Source organism: Brienomyrus brachyistius, chromosome 3, assembly GCF_023856365.1.
Source record: "Brienomyrus brachyistius isolate T26 chromosome 3, BBRACH_0.4, whole genome shotgun sequence".
Lineage (NCBI taxonomy): Eukaryota > Metazoa > Chordata > Actinopteri > Osteoglossiformes > Mormyridae > Brienomyrus > Brienomyrus brachyistius.
Window position 1 is genome coordinate 11968777 of NC_064535.1, and position 18135 is coordinate 11986911.

Genomic DNA, 18135 nt, shown 5'->3' on the forward strand with positions numbered 1-18135 from the left:
GGTGTAGTATTGTCATAGAATGGCATCCTTTCAATAAGCGAATTTGTGAAATTTCTTCCTTGCTAGATATTCTACGGTCACCCATAAATGGTATTATTGCAATGTGGAATTGTTGTATTACAGGAGATAATAGTATGATTTCATTTAACTTTTTTTTTGACATTTTTTACGGGGTTGTGCTAGGCCCCTTAGTTCCAGTGAAGGGAACTCTTAATGCTTCAGCATACCAAGACATTTTCAACAATTCTAAGCTTCCAAATTTGTCGGAACAATTTGGGGAAGGCCCTTTTCTGTTCCAGCATGACTGTGGCTCAGTGCACAAAGCAAGGTCTATTCAAAGGTGACTTTGGTGTAGAAGAAATTGACTGGCCTGCACAGAGCCCTGTCCTCAACCCCATTGAATACCTTTGGGATGAACTAGAGTGGAGTTTGCAAGCCAGGCCTTCACATCCACCACCAATGCCTGACCTCACAAATGTTCTTCTGGAAGAATGGGTAAAAAATTCCTACAGACACATTCCAAAATCTTGTGGAAAGCCTTCCCAGAAGAGTGGCAGCTGTTATAGCTGCAAAGGGGGGACCAACTCCATATTGATGCCTATGGATTTAGAATGTGATGTCATAAAAGTTCCTGTAGGTGTAATGGCCAGGTGTCCCAATACTGCTGTCCATATAGTGTAAGTTGAGAATTTGAACACTAGATGGTAGTAAAAACTTACATGAATTTTGCCAGCTACCAATAAACAGAAATATAATGAGAAACTTCCAGTGTACCAACGTATAGTTATTTTTGCTATACGTTACATGCAGTTTCATTTGTTATGAACAAGTTGAGGAAGAAAAACAGCAGCAACCACAATAATAATGATAATAATAGCAATAATACTGTTATTTTTTCCGTGGTGATTATTTTTTTCCTTCTGTAAGTCTAATAATAATACCCAATGGTTATGTTCATAATTTGTAACATAAATTAAAAGAGCGGCAATTACTGCACAATCCGACAGTATTATTACCCCCAATCAGGGGAACGGTTTGAAATTCTGGGACCCCTAGGGTTGGCGCTCTCAATCTGACGAAGTACGAGTCGCTACCCCCCCCCCTCCCCGGAATCTGCCAGGGTATCCATACCCCTCCGAGGCGCCTGCCCCAGATTAGTAGGCATTTCTTCTAGTTCCTACAAAGAGAGGATACAAGCTATATAACAACTTTGTATTATGAATTTTGATCCTCTCATTTACTATTTTAGATATTCTAAATTGGTCTAATACAGATCTGGGCTATTGTATACTGCTTAGTTACTAATTGAGTGATGTTTGTGGACTGTGGACCTCACCTCAGCTTCACCTTTACGTGTTGAGCAACGAACAAAATTAAGAAAAAAAACAAAGAAACAAACAGAAAAAAACGAACTGAACATTTCAGTTACGTCTATATTGCGAAGATGATGGGGAACTAAAAATCACTTTATTGAAACAAGTGACGTAGTTGTTTGGTAACACCCACACACTGGAAACGCGAGGAATTTTACTGACTACATAGGTTCAGTTTGTGTTTAGTCTGTGTTTACAATGTCCAGCACACCAGCTAAGGCGATGGATCCTCAACCTGCAAAGACTAATGACGGCAAGAAAAAAGTCGTTGCCGTAGTTGGAGGTGGTTTGGTAAGAAACAAAACTGAAAGAACAAACAAATCACTGTAATCAAACTGAATAAAATCATTTTTTATAAATTAAACTTAAGTCATTTGCAATATCGCATTATCTGTCAACGAGGTCTGCTTTTGCTAATATAACTACTATATTGTTGTCTCTTCTGTTTTTGTATTTTTAGTTTACCCAGTTTTATCTCTAGAAAATTATAAATGAACTATTTGACAACAGTGTAGACAGCTCAACTGTATGATTCATTTCTATGGTGGTTCTGCCGTTCCCATTTCGCAATTAGATCGTGTTGGTAAACAACTTTTATGCATTTTTTTCTAAATATATATTTATATATACAAATTGCACACATTACTTAAAGGAAAGTTTTTAATGTGTTGGTTAATTTTGTACAAGTTGGTTATAATAATGCGCATAAGTAGCTATTGGTGGTTCTACATCCTATTTTTCATCTCAGCCCCGCGAAAAACAACTTTTACAAAATCATTAAATGATTTGTCTTTTCTTGTACATTTCGTGCTACACCTGGGCAAACTCTGCTCCTGTCCTCTCGGCAAATTTCTTGATGGGATGGGGGTGACGTGCCGTATTTCTTCAGGGGGATGAGTCCCCCTAGGGGTCAAATCGTAGAATTGCCCCTGTGAATTGTAATAATCTATCACCCCATGAAAAACTTTGCAAAACTATCTATGGTGTATTAACTATTGTTATATGTTGCTCTTTAAAGTAATTCATTTATAAGCAATTATGGGCAATGGGTGCCCACGATCAGTAACTTGTGGCACGAGTCTCGGTGTGATATTCTGACTGAAACTCTCATACAGGTCGGTGCTTTGAATGCGTCCTTCTTGGCAAAGAGGGGTTTTCAGGTACAGGTCTTCGAATTCCGTGAAGGTAACCAAAGTTTTCTAAACCACAAGTTTTATTTCCACCATCGCCTTTCCTGATTGAGAGAGTCAGTGATGAACGAATTCCTCAAATCTTTAAGTCGGCTTTGGTCGGCGCCTGTCGGAGCACAACGACACCCAGATGCTGAAATGGGCCGTTAGACCAGTTGTCCTCTAAAGCAGCCCCTGTGAATGAAATAATGGCTTGTTGGCCACCTCTCAGTGATATTTTAAGACTAGAAGATACATATTTTATCTAAGATGCATATGTAAGGGAAATCCAGTTTACTGTTCAAAAGAACCAAGAGGAATTTTACAGTAAAACCCAATGAAATTGGTTGGTGAGCAGACACCAAACCCATGGACTGAATGCAGCTGATTATGGGTACTTTCCATGTGTTTTATTATTTGAATAACACAGACTGTGTCTTTTAGAATCGAGTGCGTAAGTATCTTCTGTATGGTGCCCATAACATCTGCCGACTTCCGGACCGTCCACAGATATCCGCCAGGCTGAAGTTGTGCGGGGCAGAAGCATAAACCTGGCGTTATCCCTTCGAGGTCGTGAGGCTCTAAAGCACATTGGGATGGAGGAAAAGGTGACCATCACACAAATACATCCATCCATCTATCCATTAATCCTCCATCTACTAGTCCTAGTAAGGATTGCAGGACGGCCTAGTGTCTGTCCCTGATGTACACCCAGGAAGGGATGCCAGTATGCCAGAATGCACGTACATATGATTTCAGTATCTCTTTATAGCGCATCATTGTCACTCTGCTAGACCACACGTTGATCCAGTCCAGGTTTCACACTTCCGTGACTTTTCAGCCTGACTCATTCAGACAAGATCTGATCCAATAGCTTATCTTAGACAGAGTCACAGGGCATTCACACACTCACATGTTGTAGCCAATTTAGAAACGCCAGTTAGCCTAAATGCATATCTGTGGGTGGATAAAGGGAAACCGGAGCAATGCAAACCCCTTGTCCACAGAGCTGATGCAATACTGAAACCCACGACCTTAGAGGTATGAAGCAACACAGCTATTCACAGTCATTATGCCTTCTGACTTAAGTCAGTATCCATAATCAGATTATAATCAATTTCAGCCTTTATGTGGCAAAATACATTGACAACAGACATGGTTTGCAATGAATGGAAGGTTACGATTCTTAACATGAGGTTTTCATTGTAGATCATTTCGAAAGGGATTCCAATGCATGCTCGCATGATCCACTCCATTAGTGGGAAACAGTCCCCAATTCCTTATGGAAAAAAGGGTCAGGTAAGCCTCAGTTTTAACATCACACCAGCAAATGTGCTATTGTGTCTCAGAAAGTGAGACCAATAAGCCTGGACTTAGAAATCTTAACAAGTCCAGTTTATAACCTTTCCTCTACATTGTCAGTCAACGTAATTTCAACACCTACAAGTGATCTGTAAAAGAAATATAGTTCAACACTTTTGTACCTGGTCCACTGTTTTGAAGATATGACCATTTCAATAGGTTTATGATATTCATTTTCTTGTAATACTAATAAGTCTGCATTTTGAAGCCTAAGTTCTGGTTTTGTTGAAAGAACTAATAGACCATGAACGTGCATGAAATCCTAAACTCTCTTGGTTACAAATCCAGAGGTTGAATTGCTGTACTGTAGACCAAGCAGTTATTGATTCCTGACACTACCGTTAAATCATTGTGCAAGTAGGTAAGCTCAGTCCCAGTGAATATGTGAAGTGTGAAACCTCACAATTTTTGCCAGAGAAATATAACATAGTTTAATAATTAGGTTAACCAGGTGAAATACTCAATTAGTAATTTTAGGAGAGGTTCTGACATCAGTGTTATGCAGATTTGTGGGTTATACAGCGACAGCTCAGGTGTACAGAAATATGATGGCTAGACTTGGCAGAGTACAGAGCATGTAGGGGTGTCTAGTTGCTATGGTAGCAACTAGAGACAATTTAGGTTTTTATTGCATGAAGTAGCGCTGCATTTAGGTCAGATTCATCAGGGGCAGTTAGCTGAGAATGACGAACCCTTCATCATAGGGAGAGAGTAAGATAAGACAGACTAATCACTAAGCACAAATGTAGGTTGTCTTTGTGTGGAAACTGGTCATAGAAGCGTCAGATTGTAAGAGCCCTGTCTGATGGATGTGCCTGGTTTCCCTCATGCGTATCCTCAGCCTTTCAAAGGGCAATTTGGCTGATGAGCACTTATCATGTCTGACCCAGTCCATCCACTGTAACGAGTTGCTTTCCTCAGTGACATTTTCCAGAAGTCCTATGGAATCGTGGCTTTTGACACTGATCAGGCGAAAAATGTGATGCCGTTTTAAAAACCCATTATGTTAAGAAGGTGGTTTGCTCATTTGCTCTTTTCTTTCCAGTACATCCTGTCCGTGGACAGAGCCAACCTCAATAAGGAACTCTTAACAGGTAGAGAGAGGTGCTAAATATGCTTTTACAGTTTTAACCTGTAACATCCTGGGAGCAGTTGTAAATGATTCTCATTTGCATATTGTTTCGTATTCAGAATGAGTATCATATGTGAGTAGCTTTTATACAGGCAATATGAAAGTACTGGAAGATAGTGATGTAGTATTTAGTCTGCACCTTACGCAGTTCTATTGCATAATAATGTTAGTAATTTTACAGAAACGTTTTGAGGAAGTTTTACATTAGTACACTCTCTTATCCAGGGCAATGTACCTGGGCAAAGTAACAAACATTGATTTTTAATAATAGCCTATTTTTTTTTAGAAATTTATTCCAGAGATTCCTGTAACTTAACGTGATTTTGAATTCATTGTCACGGTAACAGTGGATTTATGTTCAGTTTTTACTTTTAGCTGCGGAAGCCTACCCAAACACGAAGCTGAACTTTGGATACAAGCTCTTGGACTGGAGCTGTGATTCGGGGATGATGACCTTCCAGGGGTAATGTCCGCTCTCAGGCTATGCGTGACCAAATTCATGTGATGAAGCGCAGTACATTTCTATGGGTCCAGCTTATTCCACTTCTCAACTTTTAGATGATAAATGACATTAAGTTGAAGGCCTAAATGCTTTCAAATTGCGTGGCTCTCATTGTTCATGTTGACATACACCTGATTTATGTAAGAGTACTTACTTCATATCAGAATCAACATTTAAGTTAAGTTACAACCACTCCTTGTTTAGCAATTACTTCGGCTAGGGACTGTTTGCAAATACGACGGTAATAAATAAATAATTTTCCAACCAATGCATGGATTTATGACCAAATTTTGTACACCTGACAATAATGCAAGCCAGAGTGAGAGTAATGCTGCTGTAGCTGACTAAGAACTTTATCTGTATGAGACAGCAGCAACCAGTGATCACTGCAGCATGAAGCCCAGTTCTACCATGGTTACCGTGATTTTCATTTAGTGACCATTTTGCTTAATGATCTGGTCACTGGAACAGAACTCGGTCACTAAACAAGGGGTGGTTATAAATGTATTGGTGTGTTTAAGGATAAACATGAATATTGCATTTTTTTAGCTCTATAAACAACATACAATAATTTATCATTATTAATGGCGATATTGTGCCATAGCTTCTGCAATAGTGAGCTGTAAATGAATATATATAGGTAATCAACAGAAAACCTTATAAAAAATACTTTAACATTAAAGTAACCAGAATTATAAATGCAGGAACCAAGCTGGTTTATATTACACTGAATGGCAGGTAGCACTATGGATTAGCTATTAAAGAAGTCTGACAATCAGAAATGAATGTTGTGAGCTTCAAAAAGCTGGATTTTCTGTCAGAGTTGCCTTCAGAAAATCTGCCTGTACTTATGGGCAATGCTCTGAAACACAAAAACTGGTTTAAGGAGCAGTGGAAAAATTAAAATGGTCTGATGAGTCATTTCCCACACTTTCTCAACATCCAGATGGGTTTACGTATGCATGGTGAGGAATTCATAATGGTATTTGCAGCCATCTTGTGAGAGTCATTAAATCCAAAGACTAGTCTGCACTTGCTAAATTGCCCGTAGGAGTGCGTGTGTGTGAATGGTGTGTGAGTGTGCCCTGCAATGGGCCGGCCCCCCATCCTGGGTTGTTCCCTTCCTCGTGCACATTGCTTCCAGGATAGGCTCCGGACCCCCCACGACCCAGTAGGATAAGAGCGGTTTGGAAAATGGATGGGATGGATGGATCAGTCTGCATGACTATATACTGTAATATAAGGAACAGGAGGCAATTTTACTAGACCAGGTACCTCATCCATCCATCCATTTTCCAAACCACTTATCCTATTGGGTTGCGGGGGGTCCGGAGCCTATCCCGGAATCAATGGGCACGAGGCAGGGAACAACCCAGGATGGGGGGCCAGCCCATCGCAGGGCACACTCACACACCATGCACTCACACATGCACACCTACAGGCAATTCAGCAACTCCAATTAGCCTCAGCATGTTTTTGGACTGTGGGGGGAAACCGGAGTACCCGGAGAAAACCCCACGACGTCACGGGGAGAACATGCAAACTCCGCACACATGTGACCCAGGCGGAGACTCGAACCCGGGTCCCAGAGGTGTGAGGCGACAGTGCTAACCACTGCACCACCATGCCGCCCCCTCAGGTACCTCATGATATTCCCATATTTCAAGGTGATACTGCCCTCATACACAAATTCAGGGCTTAACCTTCCATAGTCAGCAGATATAAAGTTTATTAAACTTTCATGGGAAATTCAAAAGCATCTCAAAAAGGTTTGAAGGTATTCTGAAGGCAACAGATGGCCCTACTACCTACAGCATACTGTTATGGATGGGCATGGTGAAAGATGCATGATCCACATTGTGACTCACAAAACAGGACTTTATTAAACTAAAAAAAAAAAAACACACAAGAAAACAAAAGGACCATGAAGGGTAAAAAAAACAAAGCAGGCAAATGACAAAACTAAGGCAGGGAGCAACACAGAAACAACCACAGCAGAACAGCAGCCAACACACAATGTCCAACTGAGGAAAGAGGGCAGGCACATATATGCATTTAATGAGGTCTTCAATAAAGGACAGCTGTGTACTATTACAGAACACTGAGGACTATGACTAACAAGAAACAAATGAGCATAATTAAGAATTACTACAGACATAAACACTAGGAATGACTGGAAATATGGGTACAGAACATATCTACAAGCCGAACACAAGGATAACTAGAAACATGGACTTAGGCCAACAATACATGAGCATATTAGGAAGGGGAAAACAAAAGTAATAAATGAATAGTCCCACATAGCATTGAACCCCCAATGTGAGAGCATCCTAGATGCTCAGCTGTACTTTTAGCACATTCAGCCACACAGCAGCCCAGGGAAATGGGAAAGAGACTAAGAACTGAAACAAGACTGGGAAATAACAGAAGACAGGATGAGCAGCATCACCCCCTGGCCAAACAGGGAAATGAAACATGGCTCAGGGTAGGACAGGGACCAATCATGACATTTACTTGTTTAGTAGAGACTTTTATCCAAAGTGATTTACAATTGAGATAGCAGGGTCAGCCGGTCCCTGGAGCCAAGGGCAATTCTAGGATTTTTTTAAGGTGGGGGCATAAGCAGGGCAACAATTCATACAGAGGGGCCAACCTTATAGTTAGCCAATGATATGCTTTGAATCGGTGAGTGATGGCGAGGGAGCACTCTGGGGGCCTGACATATCGATTGGCATTATATTTTGCACCTCTTGCATATTTTGAAGAAACTTTCCCAAAGCACTGTTTCCTCCAATATTAATGTGTTGCTGTTTTTTCGCTCATCCTCATATACTCATTACTAATTTATTATGGACATGACTGCTAGTAATTGTGACTGTGTGTAGTCTGGTATGTCTCTGCAATCTGCATCTATCTGACTCTAAAACCACCCGCAACTCTATGTTTCAGACCAAATGGGACTGAGGAAGAAATCCATGCTGACTTGATCGTGGGCTGCGATGGGGCGTTTTCAGCCGTCAGGAAGCAGTTTCTTCGTCAGCGTCGCTTTAACTACAGTCAGACGTACATCCCCCATGGATACATAGAGCTGACCATGCCCCCCATTAATGGACAGGTTGGGGTTGCCCATCACGCAATTATATAATAGGGATCAATTTCACATTCTTTGCCTGTACCTGTATGAAATGTTTAAGATGCATTTTATAACAGAATCAATCTACAAATTTAATGCATTACAGTATTATTTACTGTATTTATTGCTGTGTTCTTCTTTTCAGTTTGCCATTGCACCGAATTTTCTCCACATTTGGCCACGGACCACATTCATGATGATCGCCCTTCCGAACCTGGTGGGTTGGTTTCGTTTCATTGTGAATTGTAACAGAAGCAAGCAGCACTGTAAATAGCCAAGGCTTTCGCTGTGTGTGACGACGACAAAACTTCATTTGTTGCAGTGGCTGCTTTTGTTGCGACGCTAAATTCGATTTCTCAAAATTATGGACTTGGGTTTCCTCTGGGTATTTCTGTATCCTTATGTTTCCTAATCCTTATGTCCAATGACATGCAGTTTATACAAACTGGAGTCACTAAAAAACATAGTGTTTGCAAGTATGTGCCCTGTGATGAACTGTGATCTTACTCAAAGTGTATCCCCTCCGAAGCTATACCCGAGGTCTGCCACATGACACCAATAAGGTGAGGCTGGAAGAGGGATAGAATATTATAGAACCAACTTTGCACCCTAATAGTTAATAGTTTAACGGCTTTTGTGAACTTTGAGAGCCAAGCTTGAGTAAACTTACAGATACCCTTTGATGCTCAAAGACTGGGTAAGTGTAACTTGTAACTTGTAACTGCAAACTTCAGTATTTATTGCATGTAGCTTTTCTGATATTGTAGCTATTGTTGAGTATAGTCAACCAGATGGCATGGTGGTCCTTGAAGACAGTAAAATCGTGACTAGTACATAAATGATGGAAAGTGAGTCACTTACAGTATGTGGCAATTTTTCAACCATTACCAATGCTGTTGGTGCAATGATATTCCCATTTGGTTTTCTTGTCCTTTCTGGGCTGTTTAAAAAAAACCTCATTGAGATATAAGCATGTGTGCTTCTTCTCTTTATCTGTCTAGTAAAATGATGCTCTTCACAACTGCACCCTTGAGAAACACATAGGTGACATTGATGCATGACTAAACTGGTTGCCACGGGAACAGATGACATTCTGACCTGTTATTCCACATCCATCAATTCAAGTTAACCTCTTGTGTTCAAGATTGCATTCAACAATTTTTAAGTCTGTTGCTCCATTATAAAACATTAGTAGTGAACTGCCCATGCAAATTGTCAATGGCATGTGTAAATTATAAGCAATACCCTCATATTTGTCTTCCTTGGAAAGCACCCTTATTTAAATTCATTTTTAGAGTAGTCTGGATATCTGTGTTCTTGAAACAGGACAAGACATTCACCTGTACCCTGTTCATGCCATTTGAGGAGTTTGACAAAATTACAACAGGAGATCAAGCTCTGGAATTTTTCCAGAAATATTTCCCGGATGCTGTCCCATTAATGGGAGTGTAAGTAATGTTCTCTTCTGTTTTATACTAACCTTCCCATCCACCAGTCTATGTTTTTAACTTTCTGCTTATCTCGCTCTCTCTAAATCGTCCCCCACCTAACCCAGATGTTCTATCCAGGAAGCGTGAAATTGCAGGTTCAAAGATCCAGGGCAAGATGCATTGCGTTTTGAATCAGTGATCAAACATGCATGGAGCATACAGATAGCATGTATTATGAAGCCAGTAAAGTAATTATTGTATCTCAAGCGTAGTGTTTACTCAGCTGACAGAAAGACATCCCAAAAGGGAATTCTAAATTGTTGTTTTTGTTTACAACTGGTTAAATTGATTTCAAGCACATAAGGGTGAAAAATACACTTAATGTTATTTTTTTCTTTGTATGGTTCAAACTTACACTCAGCTGGTGCATAGCATCCACAAATTTATTGTACAAAGAGTTAAAGCCAAATACAGACCCTCATGTCAGAAAATAATTAATATAATATTTATGAATGTTATTATTGGGAAGATGGATATCATGTTATGTGATATTGTAAAGAATTCTAAATAATATTAACTTCTAGAAGCAGATAAAATTCAAACTGGGAAGCAATTTTGTCATATGTCACTGAGTGTGTGCTCACTGTTTCTTAAAGAGCTGCTTTGAAGCAAGATTTCTTTCAATTTCCGGCCCAAGCCTTGGTGTCTGTGAAAAGCTCCCCACACCACATGGGCGACAGGTGTGTTCTCATGGGGGATGCTGCTCATGCTGTAGTGCCCTTCTACGGGCAGGGCATGAATGCGGTGAGTCGACATGCTAAAGTCATCTACATAGATGTGTCTCTCAGGTCTTAAAAGACAGATATGAAAGACAGAGACCCACTGAAATCATCACTTAGCATTCTCAGGGTATAACTGCATTCGGTTTCTTGAAATTTATTGAAATGTCATGATTTTTTAAGTAGATGAGCTACAAAAAAGTATTATATCATTGCAGTAACTTTCAGCCTATGTTAGCTTTCTGTTCCTGTGCTAGACGGGTTGGTGCCGACCCGTGTGTTAAATCAGCCATAAAATACTCTCAAAACAATTATTTATCATCCAATTTGTTTCTTATCTCTTGGTTACCTTGTTAAGCTTCATTATCCGTGGAAAAAAAATGGTTTTAATTTTTTTGGTGTGGCTTTCTGGGCCTTCCGTTTGACAGCATACCTCTCGTTTTCAATTAAAAAACACTGGTAAAATAAACCTAAAGACAATTATATTATATATATATATTATAAATAAACTGATTTGGTCTCATCTTGCCTTAAATGTATGGGCATGCCTTGCCTTGATTTTGTTTTACTTTATTTTGTTTAAATAGAGGTTCCTGACAAAGTCAAAAAGCCTCAGTGCAGTACACAAATTTATGTGGTGCTTTTATGCATTTTAAACTTAAAAACAGGTTGATACCAACCCCAACACCACAGGAAGGTTAGGCACAGCCGATGATGCATTTTGGCTATCTATTGTTTTGAGGAAAATTAGGTAGAGGATGGTAATTCATAAAAACAGATCAACTTTAGAATTAGAATGGAAAATCTAATTAGTTGAATCAGTGTTATAGTTTGTTGAGTAACTAACAATACAGATAACATGGACATATAGTTTCTAACACCTTTCTTCTTTGGACACTGACCCTGTCTAACCTTGTATGGAGTTATATAAGATGGAACAACAAAATCTGCTAATACAGTATTTATGAGCGGATCTTATGTTATATCAAATGCATTACTTATGTTCAATTTCTAGGGTTTCGAGGACTGCATTGTTTTCGATGATATAATGGACCAGTTTAATGAAGACCTGAGTGAGTATAACACAAGAGCTCTTCAAATCTGGACCATGATTCCAAATCTAAGTCTTGGTTTCAGTTCACCCAGCTAGTTAGTTTAATAATTACTGATTCTGATTGGGCACAGAGGCCTCACACCTGGCTCACAGGTAAAGGAAGGCTAGAAAATCAACAGTGCTTGGATCTTGAGGATTTGAATAGTCTTAATCTACACTGTGAACTTAACAAATATAAATGCTTCTCTAGTATAAAAGTTACATGGTGCAGCTGTTTTTAGGTGCTGTTCTTCTGGAATATTCCAAAATGAGAGTGCCAGATGACCACGCCATTGCTGATCTTGCCATGTACAATTATATTGAGGTATGTTAACATCTGACGGATAGAAAGGGCCACAAAAGCTGGCATTGTTATTATGATGCATCGATTTTTTTTTTTCGATAGTCGCTTATTGGGTAACTTACTGGGGGACAGTAAGTCTGGAGCCTATTCTAAGATGTACAGTACATAAGACAGGGAAACTACTTAGGTGGAATGCAAGTTGCCTTTGAGCATCACTGCTCATTTCTTTATTATGGCAGGAAACAGGAGTATCTGGAAAACCCAGAGATGGATCTAGTGTTTTTCTCCACTGTCCTAGAAGTGTGTGGCTGCAGTGCTACACACTGAGCCCCAGTGTTACCCCTATCACTACTGCTTGTATTACTATTATAACACATTCTGCCAAAATCATAGTTACATTGCTTACTTGTTTATTGACTTACATACTTACAGGTTTGCATATTTCCACTACATGAAGTTTGATGAATTAATTTCTTATCGTAAAGTCTGCAACCACAATTCCATTACAAGGATGTGAAGTTTACTAACAAGTCCATCCATCATCGATCGATTTTCCAACCAATTATGCTGCTCATAACGGTGAGGGGGCAGGGGGGGTTACATAGACTATAGCCTATCTTAGGCAGCATTGCATAGGGCTGGGGTTTAAATAACAAGAGCACATTTTACTATTACAATACAAAAAGAGAAATACAGATTTATTGAGAACACAAAAATGAAAGAGTAATAGTACTGAAGTATGTTAAACTATATGTGGGTGTTAAAGACGGCCATGGTGAAGGACAGACTATCCACAGTAAGGTTCCATCAGAAATTAAGAAATCTGAACACGAACGGGAAAAAAAAAGAAAGAAATGGGACCATGAGATGTCAAACAAAAGCAGGAAAAACTAATAATGGCTTTACTAAAACACTAGAGAAAGACAATCAGGAAATCACACTTGAACAACCACAAACGCACACAGCAAAACCAGGAGCAAACATAAAGACCAACTGTGGGACAAGGGCAAGGGCAGGAACTAAAATACACAGCCAACAAGGGTATGATGTGGGACAGGTGTCTAATTATTAATTTCACAAACATTACACATTAGGACAACAAGGAACAGGTGAGGAAAATCAACAGGAACTAAGTAGTTTAACACAATACAAGTGACACAAAACATTACAAAAAAAACAGGCAGACACAGGCAGAAATGACCAGAACAAATACAAAACAAAGACCTAAACTACAAAATAACCAAGATATCCAGCAAAGTTGATGCTTAAATTCACAGCTGCAGGAGAGGCTCAGTCCTCAGGCCTGAGGAGCAGTAGAACACACTAGGAGCTAAGAGGTTACCACACTGAGGAACAAGATGGCCAGCGACACCTGCTGGCCAAATGAGGAAAAACAAGACAGGGCAAGGAAAGATCCTGACAGTGCATTTATTTATTGTTAATATTCGAGTGCAAAATTGTCTTTCTTGGACAGATATAAAGTAGCAATTCTCAACAACCAATTGTGATTTCTTATCGTTACTATGCTTCAGATGAGGTCCCATGTCAACTCCAGATGGTTCCTGTTTCGGAAATATCTGGATAATTTTCTTCACCGCATCATGCCGAGGACAATCATCCCATTGTATACTATGGTGAGTACGGTTGTGCTTTTACCTTCGCATTTTATGCAGCTTTATTTAACCTACTTATTTCACAAAGGAGCAAATGAACAGACCCATGAAGTTTTAAATTTAGCTTGTGGGGGGAAAAAGCTGCAAACCCTCAAACAGTTCTTCAGTTTGTTCCTTATGATGCAGCCTGTTTTTATTAACATTCAAAGAATAATATAATTTCCATACAGCAAGTCCATATTCCAGTTTTTAAAAAGCCCTTTTTCAGTCCAAGGTGTTCTTTCTTCACTTGAATTTTATATATAAAGGTCAAGCAAAAAAAGAGAAGTACATCTCTGTTTTCTTTTAGCATTGCAAAATTTTCTTTTTTTTAGTGCTTTTTTGAGAAGAACTAAAATTAAGTTGCCTTATCCTGCACACCCAGGAGAGAGGACAGCACTGACAGAACAGCTTTAGCTGTGAAGTCCAACCTAATTGGCTTCTCCATATCTCCATCATTCATCTGCTGTATCTGGTGCTCTCCACTCCCATTTTATGCCCTTAGGTGACATTCAGCAGGATGAGATACCATGAAGCTGTAAGACAGTGGCAATGGCAGCAAAAGGTAAACAGGATCTTTGTTCATTCGTTTATTAGATATCTGATGATCTGACATTGCATCATTGGACAGACGCCAACCAAAGCAAAAAATCTGAAGTCTGAGTGACCACAGGGACAGTGAATGACTTTTGCTAAGATACAGCAAAGCTTCTGATTTGTTATATTTGAAGGGGAGAAAAGGTGTTTACTCCTAGTCGTGTCTTAGGTTAGGAGACCGTGTCTTTCCTGATGAACTCAATTAAATTTCAATCTAGGATGCTGACAGTGTTAAGCCTGGTGAAATGCAGCTTGGAAAATACTTATTGGCATATCCATGCATGAGTAAATGACTTTGACAAATTAATTCCTGAAAACAGAATTAATTTGGAAAAGGCCCCAAGCCAGTTAAGAGATAAATATAAGCACAGATACAACTGGCTTTAATATTCTGAATATGCTGTTATATCCTTTTCTTATACAGACTATTTGTTTCTGTGTAAATTTGAGTAAACATTAACAGATGCGAACTGAAAAAAATAAAAATAAATAAATAATATATATATATATATATATATATATATATATATATATTATAGATATATATATATGTGTCTGTGTGTGTGTGTGTGTGTGTTTGTGTGTGAAATACCAGTAATCAATAGAGGGTTTAACTTTCAAAAGAGGTTTCGCTCTGAATGAGAACATTATCAGCCGTTTGCAGCCAATTTAAAAACATGATTACAGTATTGCATTACCAGGTCACAAAGTTGAAAAATAAGCGACAGAGGGCTGATTCTGCCACATTAGTGATTACTTGTAGTATTATAAAGTCACCTAATGTAACTTAATATGCTGAATGAGGGTAAACGAAGAAGGTAAAGGAGAAAATTTCAAATAAGGGTGAATTGGGACAGATCGGGGAAATATCTAATGAAACTTCTTCTTATTTTCAGGTGATTTCTAGAGGCCTGTTTCTTTGTGGCACGACATCTGCAATTGGAGGAACCTACTTGCTGATTAAACTTTTTGGAATGAGACCAAGCATCTCTCTGGAGCAGCTCTGGAATCGGGTTCTGGCTCTCAAGTGGTTCTGAGGCTGCAATACTTGAATGGGACCATAGAATCCACAAATCAATCCAATTAACATAATCTGATAAATTAAGACATAACACAACATTTCTGCATCATATTTGAAATCATTACAAATAGAAATGACATCATTAGAAATATGCCATAAATATTTCTCCACCCATGGCTAAGAAAGCTATTTTATAAAAGATATGTCAACTGGTAATGTAATAAATGTGAGTAGTCTGTTGCCTTGGTGACACTGGGGGAAAAAAACAGCAGTTGTTAACAGCATTCGTTTTAAAAGTATTTCTGTTTCCTCACAGTAAACAAATGTAGTGTTATCACAACAATGTTATGTAATTAGGTCATTTAAGCTGTGTTTATATCTTCAGTGCCAGACACAAAGTGTCATCAGTGCAAAACTGGTGCAACAAATAAGGTGTCAACAATTTCTGCACAATTAATGACAATCAAAAGTACAGGAATAGTGGGTTACATTTTATCTTCAGGGAGCATTATTTCCTTCACCTATGTCACCTTCTTGTTCTGTGTTCTCCTATACTTCAGATACTCCTACAGACATATTCCACATACTGGATGTACTTCAGACGTAATGTATGCTAAGTTCTAGTTCATTCGTGTAAAAGATCAAATCTGAAAATGAATTGCCCCAAAATTAAAATCTGAAAGAAATGAAATTTCCACCAAATACCGCAACAGCTCAACTTTGGAACCATTAAGAAATTATTAACGTCTAAGTTCATAGTAGGTGGCAAAAGGCGGTTGGTGGTTGACTGGGTGGTACTGTTGCCTCACACTTCCCAGGTTAAGGGTCGGCGTACCTTCCCTACTTTGTGTTTGTGGACCTTGCATGTTTTTCCACGAATTACAGTTAAAATAGTTTGCTTTTAGTGTATGTTCCCCTGCCAGCCTGAGAGAGGCTCCCTCTGACCTTTTACCAGTGGTATTTAGTTCAGGTCCAGAAAGTAAAAATCCAGACCAGGATTTCGTTTCACCCAACCAGTTGAGTACTCTGCGGTCGTGACTCTTTATACTTTATACTACTTGGTTGAAACAAAATCATGGTGTGGATCTTTCCTTTTTTGGACCTGAACTATCCACCTCTGTTCTATACTGGTTAAAGGGGTAAAAGATGGATTAAGTGGCAGATATTTTTCTTTATTGTGTTCATTTTGGAGGATAAACCAGTCCCTTTGGAAAGCTTCTCTGAAATATACAAAGGCTGCTTAAAACACTATATCAATAGCAAAGACCTAGTAAGGAGTAGGACCACATGCTTCCTGCATAACAACCTTAAACCTTTCTTTAAACTGTGCATAGTGGGACACTGGACCATTCGACTTATAGTTCCCTGAGGAACCGAGGATGCAGAAATTGACTTTGCACTCTGCAGGTCAGGTACTCGATGTTCAGCCATTTTGGAGCTCTGTCAATTGCATTGCGTTGCCTTGAAAACCTCAAACACCACAGTTCTGATTGTGAAGCCTCTTCAATAGCAGACACTAACTGGCATTCAGTCTAACATGACCCAGCTTTGTACAGTAGCTGTTTATAATTGCTATTTAGTTACTTCAAAGGTAGCATCCTTTTTCATTTGGTGTTTTCCATTGTGTCTACTCCCTGTATGTCAACCCCTATTTAGATCATTTTAAATCTTTAATTTAATAATATTTAAAATGCCTTTTGGTTTGACAAGGAAACCTGTAAGGGAACACAGTAAGGACTTAGATTGAAACCTTTAACTGTGCAGCTGTGAGATGGCAATGTGAGCCATATTTGATTGTACAGGCTTCTAAATACACAGTATTTGCTGTGTGATACCTGAATGGATATAATAAACAGATTCAATACCTTGAACCTTGGTTCTATAGATAACGTTTTTCTTCGTTTGCCATTGTGTTGGTAAGTCATATCAGAATATGACAAAATATAAAAGGATTTCACAACATGCTAATTTTAGGGGAGCTTGTTACCTAGATGTACATCGAAGGTGGCTGGTCCATTAAGAGAGAAGCGATAGAACTTTGAAATAATTAATTTCTGAAGTTTTGTCATCATTTACAAGCATGTTGTCTATTTCCTTCTGATAAAATTACTATTGTAGAAATGTAATATTTTCTTACCTACTCAATATTTTTTGCCACCAGCCACCACTGATTTAAATGATGAGAAATTCAACATAGATCCAAGGCTTATGATTATTAATCAGCTCATGGATGTGTATGATTAACAAATATGGTTGTATATAACGATACATAAGTTTGGGATGACTAAATGTAACTTTTACATCAGAATGCATTCCTTTATACTATATATTGTATACTACATGTATATATAATTTACATTAAAACTTTAGTGTATATAGTTTCACATCTTCAGATCTGCTAGGAAATTAATAATGTTATTTTTGCTTCTGCTATCATTAGAGATGTGCAAACCCAAAATTTTGTGTTGTGTCAGAATTTTCAGTTATTTTCCTTTATACAATGTTCATTCAGGTCATTACACTATCAAGCCAATGTCGTTTCAGGAAATATACTTACCAGTACAGATGTAGGGCTTTCATTGGAAAAG

At 38.8% G+C, this 18135-nt stretch overlaps 1 protein-coding gene across 3 annotated transcripts; it reads left to right on the forward strand.

The window, feature by feature from the left end:
* Positions 1–1185: 1185 nt before the first annotated feature.
* LOC125738889 (kynurenine 3-monooxygenase) lies at positions 1186–17418 on the forward strand. 3 transcript variants are annotated; one of them, XM_049008386.1, is made up of 15 exons: positions 1189–1664; positions 2489–2558; positions 3053–3150; positions 3752–3841; positions 4950–4998; positions 5412–5499; positions 8488–8653; positions 8817–8888; positions 9998–10119; positions 10758–10905; positions 11896–11953; positions 12216–12298; positions 13810–13911; positions 14435–14494; positions 15423–17418. In XM_049008386.1, the coding sequence occupies exons 1-15, from the start codon at positions 1572–1574 to the stop codon at positions 15561–15563; spliced, it is 1440 nt and encodes a 479-aa protein (XP_048864343.1). In that variant the 5' UTR covers positions 1189–1571; the 3' UTR covers positions 15564–17418. The 3 variants fall into 3 exon arrangements, with proteins under 3 accessions (XP_048864345.1, XP_048864343.1, XP_048864344.1); XM_049008387.1 differs by lacking the exon at positions 2489–2558 and having other exon boundaries at positions 1193–1664; XM_049008388.1 differs by lacking the exons at positions 13810–13911; positions 14435–14494; positions 15423–17418 and adding an exon at positions 13561–13795 and having other exon boundaries at positions 1186–1664.
* Positions 17419–18135: the final 717 nt, after the last annotated feature.